This window comes from Coenobita brevimanus, chromosome 116 (assembly GCF_032717465.1).
Source record: "Coenobita brevimanus isolate Jiangsu-jjx chromosome 116, ASM3271746v2, whole genome shotgun sequence".
In the NCBI taxonomy this organism is placed as follows: Eukaryota; Metazoa; Arthropoda; class Malacostraca; order Decapoda; family Coenobitidae; genus Coenobita; species Coenobita brevimanus.
The window spans coordinates 2,999,467-3,021,271 of record NC_137069.1 but is presented as its reverse complement, the minus strand read 5'-3'; the positions used below and the strand labels follow the sequence as shown (position 1 = coordinate 3,021,271).

Genomic DNA, 21,805 nt, shown 5'->3' with positions numbered 1-21,805 from the left:
AGAGATGTTTCTAGCCAGACTCTACATTTTTATTTTTTCTATCAGGTTATTAGCTCATCCAGGCAGCTGACAATTTGGTTTATTTGTGGTACTTCTTGGCTATTTTGTTCAATGGAGGGGAGAGTTTTTGAATTAGAGGAGTTAGATATAATCTTAATAACATTATTCACTACTAGAACTGGATAGACTCATCTTGTGGGTGGAAAAATTAAATGAACAACTTGCACCTGGGATGAAACAGTCGAGAAAGGGCAGGATACTGTAAGGTTGCCATTTGCTGACAGTAAAATATAGCAAAAGTAGTACTGTATTTCACTGTTAGTAAGAGTTCACATTGTCTGAAAAATATACTCTTATGCTTCAGATTAATTCTGAATGTTTACAGTTGTTTGTTTTCATCACATGGATCTGGGCCACTCCCATAAATTTAAAACCAGGACATGGTTACAGGAGACACAATAAGACATACTTATGAGGTAGGAATAAGTCGTCTTTATTACTATTTAAATTAACTCTGCCATCTGACTATGCTTGGCCATCATATGAGCTGGAAGAAGTTACGTATCTGTGTCAGGTTACAACAAATGTGCTATAGCAGTCATTACTACTCATAAGGTCACAGCTCTGACTACAAGTGTATCTGGAACTTTAGAAAGAAAACGGAATCTCTATATTTATTCACATGGTTATGGCTGTGAGGGTTGAGCAACACCAACAGCAGTGGGATTATGGTAGCTTAGTCTCAGGTCCCCATTCTTGGATGGGGTTAAATGGGATTGGTTGTTACCATTTTTATTGTAGGTGCTACGTACAGTCTAAGTGTGCCAATGATGATGAAGTTCAGGAGATTACTGTATAAATTATATGCTGATGGCTGTAATTATGTGCTAATGATGGTGAAGCAGTAGAAGTGACAAGTAGTAGTATGTTGGTGTTGGTAAAGAGGTAGTGGTCTTTTGAGGTGGTGCTGGCTAAATATAATTACTATACCAGGATATGCTAAAGGTGATGATATTGTAGAAGTGACGTTGATAATAGTACCGTAACAGGGACAAGTATAATGAGTATACGGTAATAATGTTTCTACTGTTTTTGAAGGATTTTTGAGACAAGTACTGTATAATAGGTGTAATGGTATGCTGGTGTGTGTGTGTGTGTGTGTGTGTGTGTGTGTGTGTAAGGTTCAAGCAGGATTAGCTACTGGGCATGTGTGGTGGTGGTGATTGGTACAATGCTTGTCTTGATTTGCAGTCTTACAATATAACAGATATGATAGTATGCTGCTTATTGTAATGTTTGTGAAGGATTAGTGCTTGGAGAGACCAGTATAAGAAGTATAACAGTATGGTAGTGTTTTTATTACCAGTATTTATAAAGGATTATTGGGCGTGTACGTGGTGGTGGTGGTGCTCGGCTGGTGCAATGCTCGTCTCTGTTGATTTGCAGGCTCGCGGACACCCCAGGAAGCCATTCTGGTCACACTGATGGCCATAGTGGTCCACTACTTGCAAATGTTCTTCCTTTTGGGCCTGGTGCTCTTACTGGTCTTCTGGCTCTGCACTGTGGTCAGCTTTTTGCAGCACAGAAAGTTTGAGTTTGTCTGGCCAGTCGAGCAGAGTCAGGGAGCATTTGCCAGCAGGTCAGAACTTCCTTTGTGAAGTTGTATGACCACAGTTTATATTCCTTGGGGTCGGGTGAAATGGCAGTGGACATCAGCTTCTTCAGTACAGTAATGTGTTTTATATTCTATTCTTGCATCCACCAGATAATTGTATTCAATTTAGTAGACTTCATTAACCGTATCACTACAAATGACTTTCTTGTAATCAGTAACCTATTCTAACCTTATCATCAGTGTACAGCAAGAATAAGATATAAATAATATGCTCAGACTGAAGGGGTTAAATCTTTCACCACCACTTACTGTTTAGATGTGGGAGCGTTTCAAGGAGCTGTGTCTGGCTGTGACTGATGTTTTTCAGAAACAAGGTGCTTCATTTCCATACATTTTAGCAGAACCCTCTGTTAGTTCCCTGGATCTCTCTCCTGCTGCATACCCATAGACTTTGGCAACTTCAGTAGACTGTATATGGATCATGAAGCTCCCGCATCTATCTAGTACTTCTGTATTTGTTCATGGTTTAGGAGCAGGTGTAAGCTTCGAGTCCTGTGTTTTTTTATTGATCCTTTTTGTTGCTTGAGAAAGAAGGGTGTGGCATGTTTGTTGAGTTAGCACTATAGCTTGATTTAATTAAGAGTTACAGGTTTATTTCCAAGCAGGTCATGCCACTTATATAAATATGAACACCATCTGAGAAGAAGCCTTTATTGAGGTACCATTTTTTGCAAAAGCAGACTTCTTTATAAAGGTTTGTCCTCAGAATGTGTTTTTGTAATATTACTGTGATGACTGCATCACAGTAATGCATAGATTCCACCCCAAGCACGCCACTCCACCTTCTTCCCAACATCACATTCGTTTTGCCCATGACCTTGGAACCCAAACTCCCTTTAGATAACCTCTTGATCGTTACCCCAACAAGAATACACTCCAGACCAGAGTGATAACACACTTATATAAACAAACCACAAGAAAGCAGACTAAACAGAATTCACCAGGGAAGCAGAACAACACCTAAGACCACATAACAACACAGCCATCACCAACACAGACAGGCACATTAAGAACTCTAACATTATAATTAGTACAATAAACACCACATTACAAAAGGCAAGAGATGACACTACAACCCAAGCCTTACACAGGAGATTGCTAACCCTGTAAAACAATGCAACTCACTCAAGCACCCCTCTGGCACACACGGAACACCATCACAAGGTTCCAGCAAGTAAACAGTGAAATTGACAGCAAAATTAGGATAAAGAAAACAGAAAACAGGAAAGCCTTTTTAACAGTAGTCAGTTGGTAGCATTGCATTCCCGGCATGTCATTATTAACAAGACTTGGTAGGTCTGTATCTTGTCTGTTTTATTTTATCGAGTTATTTTTTTTTATTCATGTATTTTTGTAGTTTTATTTTTTTCTCTCGTTTTGAGGGACTGTAAGTGCTGGTATATTTTGAGGTAGGTATTTATTTATTTTATTTAATGGTATTATTACTATTTACCCTAGATATTAATGATTGTAAGGTGGAAGTATGTTACACTGAGATGTTTGGCAACTATAATGTTTAGTCTGTGGGAAAAGTTTCAGTGTTTAGCAGACTGTAGTTGTGTATAGTTCTTTCCAGATTAGTATTACACTAAGCCACAACTTACGCCTTTCCACTCCTGCCCATACTGTCTCACTCTAACACCATCACCTGCTGCTTCTCTAGTCCATTCCAGGTTATTGGGTCAGGTGATGAAGTTAGAGAGTATGGGGAGTTATGGAAGGAAGGGAGTCATGGCAAGTTATAATTGTAATAGGGAACAGATTATAATGCTTATTGTATCAGGCAGTGTTTTTGGCAGACTCTGTAGAAGTTATAATGCGGAAGAGGGGTCAGCAGCTGATACTAGAGGAAGCCAGATGCACAGTGTTTTATTCTTTATTTATGTAATATGATCTTATTTTTCCCAGTTTAACATGCCTGTTTACTCCTGTATATTCATATTTAGTCACTGTAGCCAGATGGTTGTTTCCTGTGCTCATGTGTCAAATATGGAGACACCTAATGAGTACAGTAGAGGCATTTGTTCTGTGCCATGTGTGTTGGTATTCATTTAACTGAAGTGAAGCAGACAGGACCTTGAAGTGATTCATTGTTGTCTTATGTAACAAAGGTAAATAATCATCATCATCATCCCAACCCTGAATTCCCCTTAAAAGACAGAGAGTAAAGTCAGTTGCTGATTGTAACATCTGAATGGTAATGCATATTAATTTTGGCGAGTCATTACTGCCGTTTGTGTCATGGGAAGGTGTTGGGTACCTGTCTGTCAATAGCCAAATGCCTTAATCCTGTAAGGGGTGGCTACAAACAAATTGCCTCTGTATCATCCTGTTTTCTGCCATTAGGTTGCCCTTCCTTCAACTCACACCCCTCATCTCTCTTGTTATCTCTTCACTTGGTCCCTTTATCATATCCTCGTTCTCCCCATTATACATCCCTCTCTCCACCACATCCCTCCATCTCGTCCTTGTTCATACCCTTCACCTTACTCCCATACATTCTTCTAGTTAGCATGTCATTCTCCATTCACTCCACATGGCCAAACCATCTCAGAATGTTTCTCCTGTCACATTCAACCACATCCACATCAACACCACAATGTTCCTTCACTTCATTGTTGATTAGTCTGTCTCCATGTCACCCCCCATGCCCCTCTCAAGTAATTTATTTGTATTGCTTGGCACATATCTGGCTCATCAAGTCAGGTACAGTAACAAAACACCTTCGAATCCACTCCAGTAGCCAGGAATTGGGAAGTTGCGTTTCATAAACAATAAAAGTTATTTTAGATGCCGATACATGTCTACTTTTTTTATTGTGCTGGTAATCTCAAGTAGACAGTGATGGAGAATTTTTATAACAGAAGCAAAATTGTTCTTGAAATACTAAATACAGCTTATCCACAAAACATATGGTAAAATTTTTCACCCATTCCATTTTTAGGGGAATTATATTGATGATGTGATGAATATGTTTATGATATGTTGCTCACTTCATACTACTGTAAAACTAATGATTAATGTTTACTTGATAATCTGATACACTCTTCAAACACACAAGATTCTGTGTACTGTAGAGAGGAAACCCAAGTTAATTTAATCATTTTAAGTCATGCAAGTGACAGGCAGCATGTATGAGAACTAGAAAATACCCAACAGTTGCGTGATAACACTTACGTCTTACACGTTTCATAGCTTGTATTTATTCCTTCTGTTGCAGTACTGTATCTTCATTCCTTCTGCTTGCACGTATAAGTTTCTGTTTACCATAATTCAGTATCTTCATTGTGTTTTCTCCATTTTTATTTGCTCCCTCCCTCATGCCAGTTTTTTCATTCTCTTCGCTTTTATATCCATTAAGTACTAGATGTCTCCCGAGTAGAGTGAAAGCATCTGAAAGTAGCAAGAAGATAATAGGAAAGAGCCATCTGATTGAAGGGGTAGTAAATGAGTGAGAAAACAAAGTGCATCATAGAAGCTTAGTGGGTTGATAAGATATAGAGGTGAAAGTCCGTATTGTATTGCAGTGCACCTAACAAGGTTGCACCCCTGTTTTTAGCTTGGTAGTAGTCGTTGTAGCCCCAGGTTCAGGTGAAATGTAAATCAAGTGGACTGCAGACTGAAGTTTCCTCACTCCTGCACTGCACCATCTCTCTTTAGGGGATAGGGATGAAGATGAACATATATATAAAAGGGTAGTGGAGTTGCCCAGTTATATTAGTGCCACCACATGAAGGCGTCCCTCACCAGCCCTCTCCTTACTGGTGTTTGTGAATTGCATCTTAAAAGTAAAAAATAATGATTGAATAAATATTGTGTGGTTTTTCATGTGAGGTGAAGCTGAGGTTTTTGTAAGTGATAGTGAGTAGAGAACGGATATTGCCTGACTGATAATTTGTTGGATGAATCAGGGTGGTATGAGTTGGTGGGAGGACAGACTGATGACAGAGGACAGCATGGCTTGGAGGCTGTTTATTTTCACCCTCTCTGGGATGAAAGTGTTTGGCTTTTGTTAGATAGATAGACATTGTTGATAGTTGTGTTACTTCTGTCCCCTTCGTTTTCCTATTTCTTAATCATCCCACCCAATTTTGAACCCTTTCAGTCAGATTGTTTTAGTGACTTGTTCTTGCTACTGCCAGGTGATTTTATTCAGCTTAGGGAAGACCTGTTGATGTGATGGGGTTAATGAAGGCAGTATGTGATCCATCTAGTTTGAAAATTCTTTGGCTGAATGTAATTGTCTGGCAGTATATATCTCCCTACGTGTCAAGTGGGGTTGGTGGAGGATTAGTGCCCCTCCCTGTAAAACAATTAACTCTAAGCTCTTGGCCACCCCGTTTGGGATACATGGCGTCTGGCAATGATGATGATATATTGGAATGGAAGGGTTGAATGGGGGATGATGTAAAGATAAGGTTGGTGTTAAGAGGTGGTCAGGAAGGAGGAAGGCAGTAAGGCAGATAACTCCTGAAAATATATCTAGGTACAGGTATCTTTATCTGTTTGTCATCTTGTCTTTCACCATCAAGCTGCCCGTCCTCCAGGTCACACCACCCACATTCATATACAGCACCGGTCCACCTCTTGCTCCACCTCATGTGAAAATACAAGCAGGATATAGATCTTTCCTTCCTTTTATCTCTTTAAGTCCAATCAAGTATTTTATACAGCAATTTATTCTTTCTCGAGATGATTTTATTCGCTTCAGTATAGAATTTACAAGCTGGAGGGGTTAGATATATGCCCTCATTAACCCCTTCTTTACCAGAAATGTGTTTTGACGTACCCCCGTACATCACTTGTAAACACCCATGAGACACCTGAACTGCAACCATGGTTCACTGGTATACCCTCTAATGAAGGCAGCATATGGGCCTCAGGATGGCCCAGTAAGGCTGTTTCTGAGGACCTTGTGTTAGCAACAGCTCTGTGTTTTACAACAAAGACTGTGACGAAGTTCTGATGAATTCTGGCATCATAAGCTGCGTCATGACTGAGTTGCGGTGGCACCAGTGGCTTACTCACTCTTCTGTGATGTAACCTCATTTAGACCAATCATTATTTTATTTATAATTTCTACTACAGATATTGCATCATATTTTCTGCTGACATACAGCAAAATTTACACCCCGTGGCCTGGCTTAGAGTCAGTTACCACGCACTTGACCACGAGAGAGAGTGTACAGGATATTTTTCTCATGGCGTCACTGGCGGATTCCGATAGTGACGAGTTTCTTCCTCATGAGGATACTTATTTAGATGTATCAGATGATGATGCAGCAGTGTCTGATGTGTCAGTAGATGACAGTGATGATGACTATGATCCTGAAAATGATAGTGAGGTTGATGTGAGTGAGGAGGAGGAGGAAATTAGTAGCGAGGTTATTGATGTGAGTGAGGAGGAGGAGGAAATTAGTAGCGAGGTTATTGATGTGAGTGAGGAGGAGGAGGAAATTAGTAGCGAGGTTATTGATGTGAGTGAGGAGGAGGAGGAAATTAGTAGCGAGGTTATTGATGTGAGTGAGGAGGAGGAGGAAATTAGTAGCGAGCTTATTGATGTGAGTGAGGAGGAGGAGGAAATCAGTAGCGAGCTTAGTGATGCCACACACTCGGCAACAAGTGAGTCAGGGTCGCCATCACCGTCACATGTGAACTTACAAGGTAAATAAATAACCTCTTCATCTGTGCATGACTTTTTTAAAGGCGTTTTATACACTAGTTACCTGGGTAACTACTTTAGCATAAGATATGTAAACTTATGGAATGAGTTATTTTATAATCATTTTTTTTTACAATAGCACCATCATGTTAGGTTATGTGATCATCAGTAATCAAACAAATCACAAAGAGTGAATAATTTGGACGTGGCTAAAAAACATCCACTGCCCCTCACACTACGGGAGGGGGAGCTGTCAGGTCGGTATGGGGGGTGAACGTAGTGTTTACAGAGGGGGGAGGGGTCGATAAAGAACAGGTCAAGCTATTAACTACCTGAGGTCTGTCCGAAGATGACTAAACTAAGCTGGTGGTAAGAAGAAGAAAGTGTACGTTGCTGGGTCAGGTCAAAAGTGTTATTGAAATCTCACTTTCTGGTGTCTTGGTGCATGTCTGCCTTCATTCTTGAGCACTTTATGTCTAGTGCTGAGGTATTTATTAAACCAGTCCAATTTCTCGTGTTATTGCATCACCATACAAATTTATTCAGCTTCAGAGAGGCAATTTGAATTGGAGGGGTTAGAAATTGCCATCAAAGCACCTCGTATTTGTTGAATAAAAGGTATGGTAACTGCCTGAATATAAAAAAAAAAGAAAAAGAAAAAAAAAATCATTGTAACCAAGAGTTTAAAGATACCTCCATAGATATCTAATACAGTGAGTTGGAGTTGGGGTTCCAGGTGCTTGAATGGTGAGTGAATGAGTGTGTGGCCCATTGCATTGGGCATGCTGTTCAGTTCCTCCTGTATTGTGTGTTTCTCTCCTTGCTTTCTGGGATATACCTCACCCATTCCTTAGGTGGGAAAAAGTAGTTGAAATGATGATGATAATGTTGGTGATGATGATGATGATGATGATGATGATGATGATGATGAGGAGGAGGAGGAGGAGGAGGATGGTGATAACAACAATGATGATGAAGGCGATGATGATGAAGAAGAAAAGAAAAAAGATGGTGATGAAGTACTGATGTAAACATTAACATTATTTCCTCCTCAGGTGACATGACGGCAGAGGAGCTGTTCAACATGTTCTTCGGTGGAGGGTACCCGGGTGGGAATGTTTACGTGAGACGGGACGGACGCTGGGAGCACCACAGAGGCGGAGGTCGCGGGTACGGACGAGGACACCCACACCACCACCAGGCCGGGCACGCGGAGCAGTCCAATCTTTCCGTCTTCCTCCAGCTGATGCCGCTCCTCCTCATCCTCCTACTCTCCCTGGCCTCGTCGTTCCTTTCTTCAGACCCCACCTACTCGCTGTCCCCCACCAGGTTAATTGTACTTTTCATTCTGTACAAATTATACGCGGCTGCTGGCAGGTAGTACACGGTTAGTTTTTACCCCTTCACCCCGATGATTAATTTTTCTATGCTGTCTTGTTGTCTTGTCCAGTCCTATGTACAAGCTCTCCCCCACAACTTTAATTGTCCACTTAAATCTGTGAAAACTGTTGCCAGGTAATACAGTTGGTTTTTTACTGTTCCACCTTGATTTTTTTTTTTTTTTCCCTTCCCGCTAGCACCAGACAGCCTTGTTTAGCATTGATGAGACCAGTCATAATGCAGAGATTTAATGAAGACTGTTTCTAACCCGTGTTAATAAAAGCCCCTTTTTAACCCTTCCAAACAAGACAGTCTTAAGCTGTGATACTGTATAAATTTTCTGGGGCAGGCCAGAATAAAATACAAAGTTTCCATCATAAGGAATGGTAAATTATAACTGCTTGCTCTTTTTTCCTACCCAGTAGTTTTGTCTGTCAGACTAGTCACTTTGCTAGTCATACTGGTGCCTTGTCAGCTTACATCATTACTGCTTAGTTACTCTAGCACGTTTGCTTTTATCATTTATATCGAATTGTTCATGAAGGCTCCAACAAGTTTGCATGCATCGGCCTTGGTCACTTCGTGACAACTCACCACACTGCTCGATCTCTGGTAGTCATCATATTCAGTCCCTTATCCCTGAGGTCACACTCTGTGACCATGTCCCAGGTCTTTTTCAGCTTGTCTCGTGCAACCTGACAAAGATATCATAACTTTTTCAGTTTGGTTTATGGCCAGGTGTTGTCAGATTATAGAGTTGATATGACTAGGAACCCAGAGGCTCGTTCCTTCCTGAACTAAGGCTCATTGAATTTCATATAACCATGACTTAGTACTGTATTAGAGTTGTGAGAATGTTCCAGTTGTGTCTGGTTAAGCATCCCATTATAGATGAGATCTGGACAAACTATTGTCAGTGCCATACACCATCCACTTGTCCCAAGATTGCCATCTCTCCATTCTGAATGTCTTGCTGTGACGAGGTTAACGATGGTTACAGTGTTAGTCACAAAGAAGTTCAGTGAAAAGCATGTGAAGCCATAGTATTGCCTTTAGTTTCCATCTCCATTTTGAATACTGAGATGTAACAAGAGATTAACACTACCATATGGTGCAAGTCAGAGAGGAGGTAGAGCCATAGCATTGCCTTACTTTGCCATTGATCTGTGAAAGGACAAGAATATCTGCTAAGTGAAGGTAATTGACATGAACTGTTGACTTCTGCCCAATAAACAGTGCCTTCCCCGTCCTTTACAAAAGTATGTACAACACTTTAACTTGATCTAAAGCCATATCCCCATCTTGAATGCTCAGCTTACCACTAGAATATGATGGTAGCCACAAAAGATATAGAGAAGCAGCATTGTCATATTCTGCCATTGAGCTGTGTGAACTATGCTGCATAAGGATGAAAATCTAGGCCAAGAATGCTCAGCAAACCACTAGAATATGATGCTAGTCACAAAAGATATAGAGAAGTAGTATTCTCATATTCTGCCATTGAGCAGTGTGAGCTAAGCCGCATAAGGTTGAAAATCTAGGCCAAGTTTAGGTTAAAGAAATATAGTGTTTCAGTACTGCACTTGTAATAAGCACTATTCGTTTATTGCAAAGCTTCACTGACTTGTGTATCTTGATTCTCTGCAGTAGTAGTTAGACCAGTATCTCCTTTAGCCGATTAAGTTGACCATCACCCAGTATTTATTTAATTGGTCATTTGATAGCATTACAAAGTACCCTTCACTCTGACTACAGTTGGCCAGCAACCAAGTTCAAAGGGGATAGGGATCTTGTTGAAACACACTCGTTTTAGATATATTTATAGCTCTAAATTGACATTAGTTATCTCTGCCATTGATTTGGAGAGAGGTTATGTATCCACCCTTGCCTGTTTTTGTACAAGAGATCACTTAAGGTTGTCAGATTTTAATGCAGTCTGGTGGAGAGATAGGCAGTGTGTCAAGGAAGAGTTAATTAGATTTTGAGGTGGATCCAAATCCAGATGCAGGAATAAACCAAAAATCTTACTGGTGTCAAGGGAAGTACAGTATTTGCTTTTTGAGATTGTGTAGAAGGACAGGCTAAGACCATAGAATTAGTTGACAGTGTGAGACAAAGTACTGATCTAGTAGGAAAGAGGAATTATAGCATTAAATCTTTAATTGTGTTCTCTGGGTGCATACTAGTTAGTTCCTGTGAGTCGTTCATTTTTTACTCGGAGCCATAACAAAAATAATTGTCTCCTTAAAATTCGTTTTTTTTTGGTGTCTGCTATATGCAGTTGATTGGTGTTCAGGATTATTAACAGTTCAGTAAAGGATAATGCTTTACTTGTATACGTTGATATTAGTCATTTTTATCAATTTCGGGAAAAATATATAGGAATGAAAAGGGATCTGTACTTTGTTATTGTTGATTTGGAGAAGGCCTTGACAGAGTCCCTAGGGAGGTGGTGATGTAGACAGTGAGAAAACTTGGGATCCAGGAGTGGCTGGATAGACTTATGTATGTGGATGCTCGCATACATGTGAGAGTGAATGGAGATTTGAGTGATGAGTTTTCCTTGAATGTTGGTGTGCATCAGGGGTCGGTCCTGAGCCCCTTGTTTATCGCGGTACTTGAAGCCCTCTCACGTGACTTCAGAAGTGGACTCCCTGGGAAGGTGTTGTATGCCTGTGATCTAGTGTTCATTGTAGAGAATGAAAAGGAGGCAGAGGAAAGATTTAGGAAGTGGAGAGATGGTATGGGACACAAGGGCTTAAGAGTAAATGCAGATAAAACAAAAGTGATGGTATCTCAAGCTGGTGGCAGTACTGTCAAAGAAGAGGGAGAGTGGCCATCTGTGATTTGCCACAAGGACGTGAGAAGTAATTCCATCTTGTGCAGTGTTTGTGACAAGTGGGTGTATAAGAGATGTAGTGGTATTTGAGGTAGACTGCTAGATAATGCTGATTTCACGTGTGTGGTGTGTCAAAGCTTGTGGAAATTGTCAGGCGTGTAAGGATTGATCTTGCTGGTGGGTCTCTTGAGTGTGTGGAAGAGCTTTGTTATTTGAGACACGTTATGTGCTGGAGGTGGGGCCGGAGCTAGCTCTTTGGCTAGAGTGTGGAGTGGTTGGGCAAAGTTAGGAGAGCTGTTGCCTCTCTTGACATTGAGGGGGCTCTCCCTCCGTGCTAAAGTATCTTAATATGATGCATGTGTTAGGAGTGTAATGCTGTATGGTAGTGAGACCTGGGCGGTAAAGGAAGAGGATATTCACAGGCTCAAATGTACGGAAATGACACTGAGTAGGTGGAGGTGCAGTGTGTCCTTGATTGTGAAGCCTGGAGGTGGGGGCAGGCTAGGTTTACAATGGAGGGGTTGAGAGGTAGGACGGGACTGGAATGCATCGGTGTTGTGATGGAGAGGTATATAGAGATGGTTTGGCCATGTGGAGAGGATGGGGGATGATAAATGGGTGCAGAAAGTGAGAAGTGTTAATGTTGGGGGTATGGTTGCAAGAAGTAGACTGAAAAAGACCTGGGACGAGGTCATTGAGTGTGACCTCAGGGATAAGGGAATGAATAGGGAAGCTGCCAGAGATTGAGTAACATGAAGATCCGCAATGACGTGACCAAGGCCATCGCATGCAAGCATATTGAAGCCTTTAAAAATGAAACAAAACGAATTTTTATCATATGCTGTAGGTATTACAAATTAATCACCAGAGTGCCTTCATCCTGTCATCAGGTAGAGAAGAGCGAGACATGACAAAAGACATACAGTAGCATTATTTTAAATCCTTGTGACTAGTAATACCTTCATAATGGATGATACATGCATTCATTGAAATTATTTAATTATGATTTATTTCAAGTGAAACATATGTATTTTTTTTTTTTCCCCAGACCCTTGATTTGAGGTTTTTTAAACTCACTAAATCATTGGTATAAGCCAGAATGTACTCATAAAGTACATGCATGACCAAGCAACTGTTCATTGGTTAAATATTATGTATATTGAAGAAATATTGGCCTCTATTGCTGTACTTAAATTTCATCAAATCGTATCATCATCTGATCCTGTGTTGCCCCATGAGGAGCATAGGAGCTCAGGGCTAGGCGAGTTGGTCCTGACATTTAAGATTGGAGTGACCAGCCTCACTCATCCCTGAGTGGCATTACATGAGCAGTAAACCCCAACCACCCCTTGGATATAAACCTGCATCTGCCCAGTCCGATTGGAGTGCCTTAATTGCCTACTAAACTTCTATGAATGGAATTTAAGAGTACATAAACACTATGGAGTACCTAAAAAGCTACTTTAATACAGTACAGTAATTTTTAATGTTGGTTGTGTCTTCCATTACCTCAGCAAAGGGATAAGAAAGAAGAAGAAAAAAAAAGCATTCTTCCTAATAGAGATGGTACTGTAATATCAGTTTATGGTGAAAGTGTGATCATATAAAATTATGAATTCAGGGATTCACAAACAGACTTAGTCACTTTATCACAACTCCATTTGTTTTTTGCTGGAGGGAAGAGGAGAGGACAGAATCTTTCAGTGTCTAGTTCTTTCCGCAAGTACAATACTTATTTGCAAAAGGAAACTCATCTATCTATCTATCTATCTATTGCCAGATGCCACAATCCCATAAGGGGTGGCCATTTGACTCTGAGTTATTTGTTTTACGGGGAGGGACACTAACCTTCCACCAACCCACTTGTTGACACATAGGGAGCACGTATGGTTTGGTTATATGGTTACCACCCAGCGTTGTAAATGGTTTCTTGGTTTGCAGGAAACCATTTGGCTTGTCACTCAATGTAAAGCCACCTGTAAAGGAAAGAAAAGCAATAAGATGTGACAGGAAAGATGGGAGAAATAGGAAGAGAGGAGGACAGACACAGAAAAAGAATGATAAAGGCTAAGGAAGTAGTAGGCAGCACTATATCAAGTGAGTGGATGATGGTCGCCACCACCTACCACATGATGAGCTATTTGTTTTCTCTACAGGAGAGACAAGGAAACAAAGAGTACATAGTTTCCCTTGTGTCTCATTCCTTTTGCACAAAGAGTACATAGTCTCCCCTTGTGTCTCATTCCTCTTGCACAAACAGACAAAGAGTACATAGTCTCCCTTGTGTCTCATTCCTCTTGCACAAACAGACAAAGAGTACATTGTCTCCCTTGTGTCTCATTCCTCTTGCACAAACAGACAGAGAGTACGTAGTCTCCCCTTGTGTCTCATTCCTCTTGCACAAACAGACAAAGAGTACATAGTCTCCCCTTGTGTCTCATTCCTCTTGCAAAAACAGATGCCATTAACAACAGGGAATATATGATAAGGAGGGTTATACTGTAGGTGGCATAGGGGATGTTTGTTGATCCCCCTACTACAACTTGGCATTCACTTTTATGCTATTTACGGTATATCATTTTAATATAGACGTACTTTATATCAGTGACATAGCAAGAAATAGAGATGTAGGCCTCTATTCTTGTGGGTTAAGAAAAATCCCTAACTCCTCTTTGTAAGAATTATTTTGCTTATTACAATCGGATTGACCCGATGAAGGTTTATATCCAAGGGGTGGTTAGAGTTAATTGCTCACATAATGCCACTCAGGGATGAGTGAGGCTGGTCACTGATCTTAAATGTCAGGACCAACTTGCCTAGCCCCGGGCTCCTACGCTCCTCATGGGGGCAACGCATGATTGGATGATGAAATGAATGATGAAAATTACATCTTGCTATACTGTATTCTTTTGAGTTATTTAAATTATTTTAATATTACCATATTCTGTATGAATTATGTTAGCTAGCCATATCCAAAAATAAATTGCTAAGGAAGAGATGTTATGGAGCCTCACTAACTGATGAGAATGCAGGCTGTAATGTGCAGAATAAATCACCAAGGAAGAGGCATCACACAATCCTCAGAGCCAGTATAAGTACAACCTCAAATCCTGCTTTTACTTCAGTGCCATTGGCTGCTTATACCATTATTCCACATGTATCTTTTTTTAGACTGCTAATTTAAGTCCTTTTCTACCCAAGTTGTGCCTCGTACTTAACCCCTTCGTATTTAATGACATCTATTATTTTATTCCTGTGATCCGCATGATTTTATTTACCTTGGGATAGAGTTTTTGAATTGGAAGGGTTAATTATAGCCATCATGAACCCCTCCTCTGCCAGGCTGCTCTCCTAAGCTGAATAATATTGTGTGGTGGCAGCAAGAATAATATAACCAGGACATATAATTTAATAGGATTTATTTTTTCAATGCATGTTAAGTCTGTTTTATCATTGTTTCTCAGCACTGTTGGAATTTCTTGTTTTCTGTTAATAAACTTTTTTTTCTCAGTATTATGTTTCATTTCCTCTTTGATTTGTGGCTAAAGCACAGACTGAAAGTGATAACTGAAAACAAGATCTTCCAACTCAGCTTGCAAATAATGGATAATTGAACCAAATAAGTGAAAGCAAGATTTTTTAAACTAAATGAGAGCTGAAGCCGATAACTGAAAGCAAGATATTCCTCTCAGCTTTGCTAATAACTGATCATTGGAAGGAAAGAAATGAATGCAGGATTTACTGTAATCAACTGATAACAAGATATTCCTTGTTTTACAACTCTCTGCAGATAAGCATTCAGCACCATCACCATACACACTGCAAGGATTGTTTACATTAATTCACCACCTTGGTACACTGAAGCATTTTAATCAGATTACCACTCAGTAATACTCTTTAGTTGAAAGAAACTGCATCCGTCATTTATTATACAGTATTACTCCTTTCACTGTCATGTCGTATTCTTATTTGTCCTTGATGCCTCTAGATTTTATTTAACCTAGAAAAGACCCGTCATGCTCAAGGGACAAATGATAGCTAAATTTAAACCTTCTACCTTGAGAAATCCTTTCTGAACTGAATACAATTGTTACTAGAAAAAATTGTAAGAGATCTTGGGGCTGAGTGCTACATAGCAGTCAGAGTTTATGCGAATCAAAATATTTTTCTCTGCAGAGCTGAATTTGCCCTAATAAAAACAGACACTTGCTAAATATATAATACTTAAATCACTGTTTTGACAGTATGAAATCATTTGAGTTGTTTCTTCCTCATTTTGTTTGATCATTTTTTCCTCCAAATTACTTTTCCTGTTAGTGCATAATGCATAGTATTGTATTTCCCTGTTGATGGTTTAGTGTTTTAAATTTACAATGTTAACACTGATGGCATTGTTCTTTTGTGAATTATAGAGTAGGCCTCCCTTGAGCATTACAATATTATATAGCCTTTTAACAGTAAATTGGTCATGTATATTTTGTAGGAAAATTACTGTCAATCAGTCAAATGCCATTTCAGTCCAGTGACGCATATTCTGGCTCCCAGCAAATGATTCTGTTCATCTTAGTAGAGATTTTTCAAACTAAACAGGATGAGATATAGGATTCGTTAACCCCTTCACTACCAGAGATATCCCCTAAGTTGAATCCTTCCAAGTTGATTAAAAATGTCTTGAGATTACAATGATAAAGCACAGTGTATTCACCAGATTCAAGGAGTTAACATTGTGGTATTAATTGACTCGCACTGATTCATTTGGGGAGAGACTTTGCTGGAGAGACAGGCCTTAACCTCTTTGGCCTAAGGATGTCTTTTTTTTTTATTTTGTTCTTGCTGCTCTACAGATGATTATATTCAGTTTTGTAATGCTTTTTGAACTAGGGGGATTAGATGTAGCATTCGCGAGTTCCATCACTTTGAGGGGGTTCTCCCAGGCTGAATAAACTTGTCTGATATTAGCTAGAATAAAGTGAAAAAAAATGTCCTCAGGTTCGGCTTGGTGCAGAGATAATTATATAACCAGACAACAGAGCTTTAAAGAGAAAAACTATTTGGGGTGGCATAGAAGGCATTGAACTACCTCTGTTAGTGATTAATTTTGCCTATTATACCATAACATTCTCCCATATGTTACTTCTAATGTTTTGGTATCAATTTATTTTGCACCAGTAACATGCAAGAGGATACTGAGATGTACAGAATAAACCACTAAGGTAGAGGTGTTGTCTCCAGAGTTACTAAGAATTCGATTAGTCAGTGATTTGTTGTGATATATGAGGCCCACTATACCTTAAAGTTTGTTGGAGAGTATAATCGTAAACATTTATATGTGTAAGAGTTACCCAGTATGCTCTTTGTTGGGGGAGGATTAGGAGGTGGAGAGATGAAATACAAAGGGACTTAAAATGAATGTGGACAGAATGAAAGTGGTAATTGAGTGGATTTTGGGAGTTGTGTGGCCATGTGCTGTGTGTTGGAAGGGTTTGAGGAGCAGTTCAGTCTTACGTTTGCAACAAATGGGTACACATGAGGTGCAGTGGTGTCAAAGGTAAGCTAAGGATGTGGTAAGCTTCAGGTGCTCTGATTTTAGGGGTGAACAAGGAGAGAACGCTAGATAGACTTAGCATATCTCAAGGAATTTTGTTATCCCTTTACACCAATGGATTATTTTATGATACTGAAATATGGACAGTAAATGGGGAGTTCAAATTTTTTTAATATGGTAGTTGGCAAGAAGGTCAGGATGATAATACTAATGATTGATTCTTGTTTTGTCCACTGGCAGCAAGTACAGCGTGCAGCGGACAACGTCCAACCTGGGTGTGACCTTCTATGTCAAGCCGGACTTTTCCACCGAATATCAGGGCAGTATCAGGCGGTTAGAGCAACACGTGGAAGAAGACTACGTGTCCACGCTTAGAAACGCTTGCTTTAAAGAGAAAAACTATAGTAAGTGTTCTTTGTACCGGTATGCCCTTGCGGAAATTACCAGAGGAAGATCTTGGTAGGTTTTGGCATGGTTTTGAGAGAGTACACTTAGGAATGATTTTTTTTTTTTTTTCTTTCCCCTCATGAAACTTTGGAATTTAACTGTGAAAGAATCTTATTACCAGGAAGTTTTCATTGTATTTTTCCATTGCTGATATTCCTTTGTGCCATGAAATCCATAGTAAATGATATTAAAATTGCCCATTATAGTTCCATTGCGACTTGTAAATCTGTATTGCTATTTTCTCACGGTTTTAAGTACCAGTTGTATGGAAAAAGTTATGATATTGAACTCAGCTTGGCATAGTGAGAACTGCATATCGTCACCCTCATAAAGAAACTGCCTAAGTCATTTTTCGGTGATTTCTTAATTTTTGCCTGAATCAATTCTTCATGTGGTGCACCTATTGGTATAGCTGTCTTTGTCAGGTCTAGGGTGTGAGTGGTCTAAAATGCGCCTCAAGTTTCTGCCTAAGCCATTGAAAATTAAGAATATGAGACAGGTTTTCTTCGATTTCCCGAAAAGTAGAAGAAATGACTTAGGCAGTTTCTTTATGAGGGTGACGATATAATGTACAGTACACTCAACCCCGTGTTATCGTGCGTTCAGCTATTGCGGTTATCTGCTGTTGTGCACACATCAGATGCACAACCATACATGCTGTCACACACCCAAAGACCATTATCATGCATCGAATCTGAAGCACCCAGGTTGTGAACGCCACACCGGATTGGTGCGACATCATCCGCCTACGTCACAGAGCACCCCCGCTGGTGATTGGCTGATGCTCCCCAACTGCTCTGCCACTTAAGTTGAATGCGCGTTAGCTCTGTGCTGACAATTAAAGAGGAATTCCGTACACCCCTCCCTTTCTTTTTTTTGTGATATAATGGCTGACAGACCGCACAAAAAACCACCCACCATCACCGAGCAGAAGGCAGCGGGAAGTTCAAGGGAGGTAAAGCCATGAATAACCTGACATATGCCCAGAAACTAGAAATCTGCAAGCTTATTGATCGTGACAAGACAAAGAGAAGTGTAGCAAAGATGTTTGGAGTGAATGAGTCTACTGTGAGAGGAATTTATTTTAAAAAAATATTTTGAGGAGGGAGAGTCAGGCCTGTGAGGGCTGTGGCAGCAACTAAGCCACTCCCAAGCCTCAGAACCCTTCAAACCACCCAGGTCTTCCTTAATCCTTATAAAAGTAAGTTTGATGGCTTTTTATATTGTTTATTTATTGATAATAATGTTGTTATTAATATAATAATGCTTTATTTCATGTTGGAGGAGAGATTGGCTGGAAATCATAGGCATAAAGTGGTTAAAAGTTAGAGAAATGGGCCACCAAAAAACCAGTTAGAAATTTTCCCATTGATTCATCAATTCATCTTTCACAAATTCAGCTATCAAGCGTGTTTGCTGTAACCAGTTAGGTGCAGTAGCAGGGGGTTGAGTGTACTGTATTAGGTTTTGATAGTGTTGTGAGGCTTGCTAAGAGAGATCTCACTTGGTTTTCACATGATTGTTTGGTTAACTTTGAAAGATCTTGTTAAGTTTACAGACAAGCTTAGAAAGATTACATTAGTTGATGTGAGTGTGAAATTTGCTTACAGTGATCTCTTTAGGCTTTGATATGCTGTACAGGTAATATAGATGAACTGTTAACAGGAGGAGGGGTAAAGGTAGAAGTACAGAAAAGATGCATTGAATTAGCTGCTGCAAGAGGAAGGATAAAGGGAGGAGTACATGGGGAAAGTAGAGAGTCAACTGGACAGGGGGCCAGATATAGGAAGAGGAAGGTGTAAGGTGTTCACATTAGGAATTTCCACTGTGACATGATACCGAGGATGAGGAGGTAAGAGGAACAGTATGGTGGAGTGAGGAGGTAAAACAATCTGATAAAAAAAAAAAAAAAATGGGAGGTGGGGAGGGGGCAATGATAAGATGGAAAAATAGAGTAAATGAGGGAGATTAAAAGATGAAAGAGATGAACAGAAGGTAAGGGTTGAAGAGACTAGTGAGAGTTAAAAAAAAAAGAAAAATGGATGAGGAGTTTGGAAGAAGCCGGCATGTAAATTGGAGGGAATGTAAGAAGCTAAGGGAAGAAAAGTAAGAGTGACAGGGGAGGTAGTAATGCAGAGTGAAGGATAAAAGTCACAGAATGCTAGTGGTCAAGAGAGTGAAATAAACAGGCCAAAAGCGCACATGAATGGGCTGTAGAGTGCAAGAGATGAATTTAGGGCCATACCACGTTGAGTACACCGCTTCCCGTCCGATCAGCGAAGTTAAGCAACGTTGGGTCTGGTTAGTACTTGGATGGGTGACTGCCTGGGAACACCAGATGCTGTTGGCATCCCTACGTGTCAAGTGGGGTTGGTGGAGGATTAGTGCCCCTCCCTGTAAAACAATTAACTCTAAGCCCTTGGCCACCCCGTCTGGGATACATGGCGTCTGGCAATGAATGAATGAATGAATAAGTGTTTGGAGAATGGATGGAAGAAGAGAAGCAAGGAGAGAGAGGAAGGGATCAGCAAGATAGAAGTGTGTGAGGCACTGTAAAGATCAGAATGAGGAAGGCACCAGGAACTGACTACGTGTGTGGCAAATGTTGAAATATGGAGGAGAGAGAGCAATCGAGTGGATATGAAAATTGTGCAGTGACCAAGGAGAATGAAGGAATAACAGAGGACTGGTTGTTCAGCTTTTCACCACACTCTGAAAGCCTGTATTTGTCAGAACACAGCTAACTCTTGGTGTGATTGTTGGAATGCTGTGGTCACTGTTTGTGACGTAGTAGATGAGCCCACATGATGCCGTAGTTTGTTCAGTATATTTACCTTTCCTTGAGAGTAAATATTTTTCATGTTTCCATTGTGCTTTCAGTGCCAGGTACAGCGCATGGTGGTGCTTAGCCACCATTAATGAGTTAGTTAGGAACCATGTGGTCACAAGAAGAAGAGTTCTGGAATGTAAATAGGTGTGAAAAAAATGTTTCTAAGTAAGACTGTATTAAACATTCTAACGAAGCAGGTGATGGTGGGTGGCCATGGTGCATGGAGTCCTATTGGAGACTGACAAAAGCATCCTGCACAAGACTGTAAAAAACACAACCATCTAGAAGTCTCTTACCTAAATGCACCCACTCTTTTTCTTCACATATTTAAATTATATTATCATGTTATGAAATAATGATTGGAGAAAATAAAAGTCCATATCATAAAATCATTGTCACAGATCACGTTATATAATGCCTCTACGTCTTTTGGGGTATCCTGCATTTCTCTTTTACTGTTCTTAAATACTCGGTATGTCATTTGTCCACCCTGTAATTTTGAAACCTTAAAAATTCCCTGTCTTTCACTACTTGTACTCAATTTTCACTTCATAATAGAAATGTTAGTTAGATGAGGTATGCATGGAAGAGCACATGACAGTGGGTTTTAATTTGGGTCAGTAGATTGACTCTCTATCAGACCTGTAAGTGTATCACTAAAGAAAAGTTCAGGAAAACAGAAGCTGATGGTAAGATATGTGAGGTGGAATCAGGATGCCGGGAGCTTGAATGGATTGTGAATAATTGTTTAGCCCATTTTTTGGATCCTATCTCACTCCATCTGTAGGTGGGGAAAAAAAAAATTAGATTGATGATGGTGATGATGATGATGTTGACGTGAATGTAAAAAATGGCACAGTCTCTTGCAATGTTCCACAGACCTCAGTACTAACCGTCCTTCATTGTATTTTACTTTACAGAGGAAAATATGATATGGAGAGCCCGATCGTTTGGAGACGCTCAGATGTTCAAGAGAGCTCAGGAACTGCGTACGCCTTCCTGTGACTCCCTGCAGAGCCTCTATAGTTCATAGGTGATGTTTAGTGTAGCCTTGCCATTCATAGCCTACCTTCAAACCCACTATATCACCCCCAGCCAGTCATCTAAGCCATCAGTTACCTTTAAACTTGCGTGTTTTGCCTTCCTTCAAAACTGCTATATTTTCCACAATCATATATCCAGTATCTTTAAATCTGCTTATTTTTCCTCACCCAGCCTTTGATACCTCCAGGCACACACATTTTTCCCCTCCCTTCAAAACTGCTACATTTTCCCTGTTTAGTCTGTATTTGACTTTTTTCAGAATCATTAAATCACCCTCAGCCAACTGCCAGAACCTTTATCCATTTGAGACAGGGGACATCTTTTCATATTATTCTCTCCTTTTCGTGACAACCCTATTCAGTTTATGAGAGACTGTGAACTGG

At 40.1% G+C, this 21,805-nt stretch overlaps 1 protein-coding gene and 1 non-coding gene across 2 annotated transcripts in view; both read left to right on the top strand.

Annotated features, from left to right (window-relative positions):
• LOC145418749 (dnaJ homolog subfamily B member 12) overlaps nucleotides 1–21,602 on the top strand; it is a 37,033-nt gene extending 15,431 nt beyond the window's left edge. Inside the window, exons 5-7 of the mRNA XM_080287084.1 lie at nucleotides 8,393–8,666; nucleotides 17,342–17,505; nucleotides 21,299–21,602. Coding sequence (XP_080143210.1) covers nucleotides 8,393–8,666; nucleotides 17,342–17,505; nucleotides 21,299–21,411 — 551 coding nt within the window. The 3' untranslated portion in view covers nucleotides 21,412–21,602. The remainder of the gene's footprint in view (nucleotides 1–8,392; nucleotides 8,667–17,341; nucleotides 17,506–21,298) is intronic.
• On the top strand, nucleotides 19,780–19,898 carry LOC145418852 (5S ribosomal RNA). The gene has a single exon (XR_013900755.1). It is a non-coding gene; the product is annotated as a 5S ribosomal RNA (ribosomal RNA).
• Nucleotides 21,603–21,805: the final 203 nt, after the last annotated feature.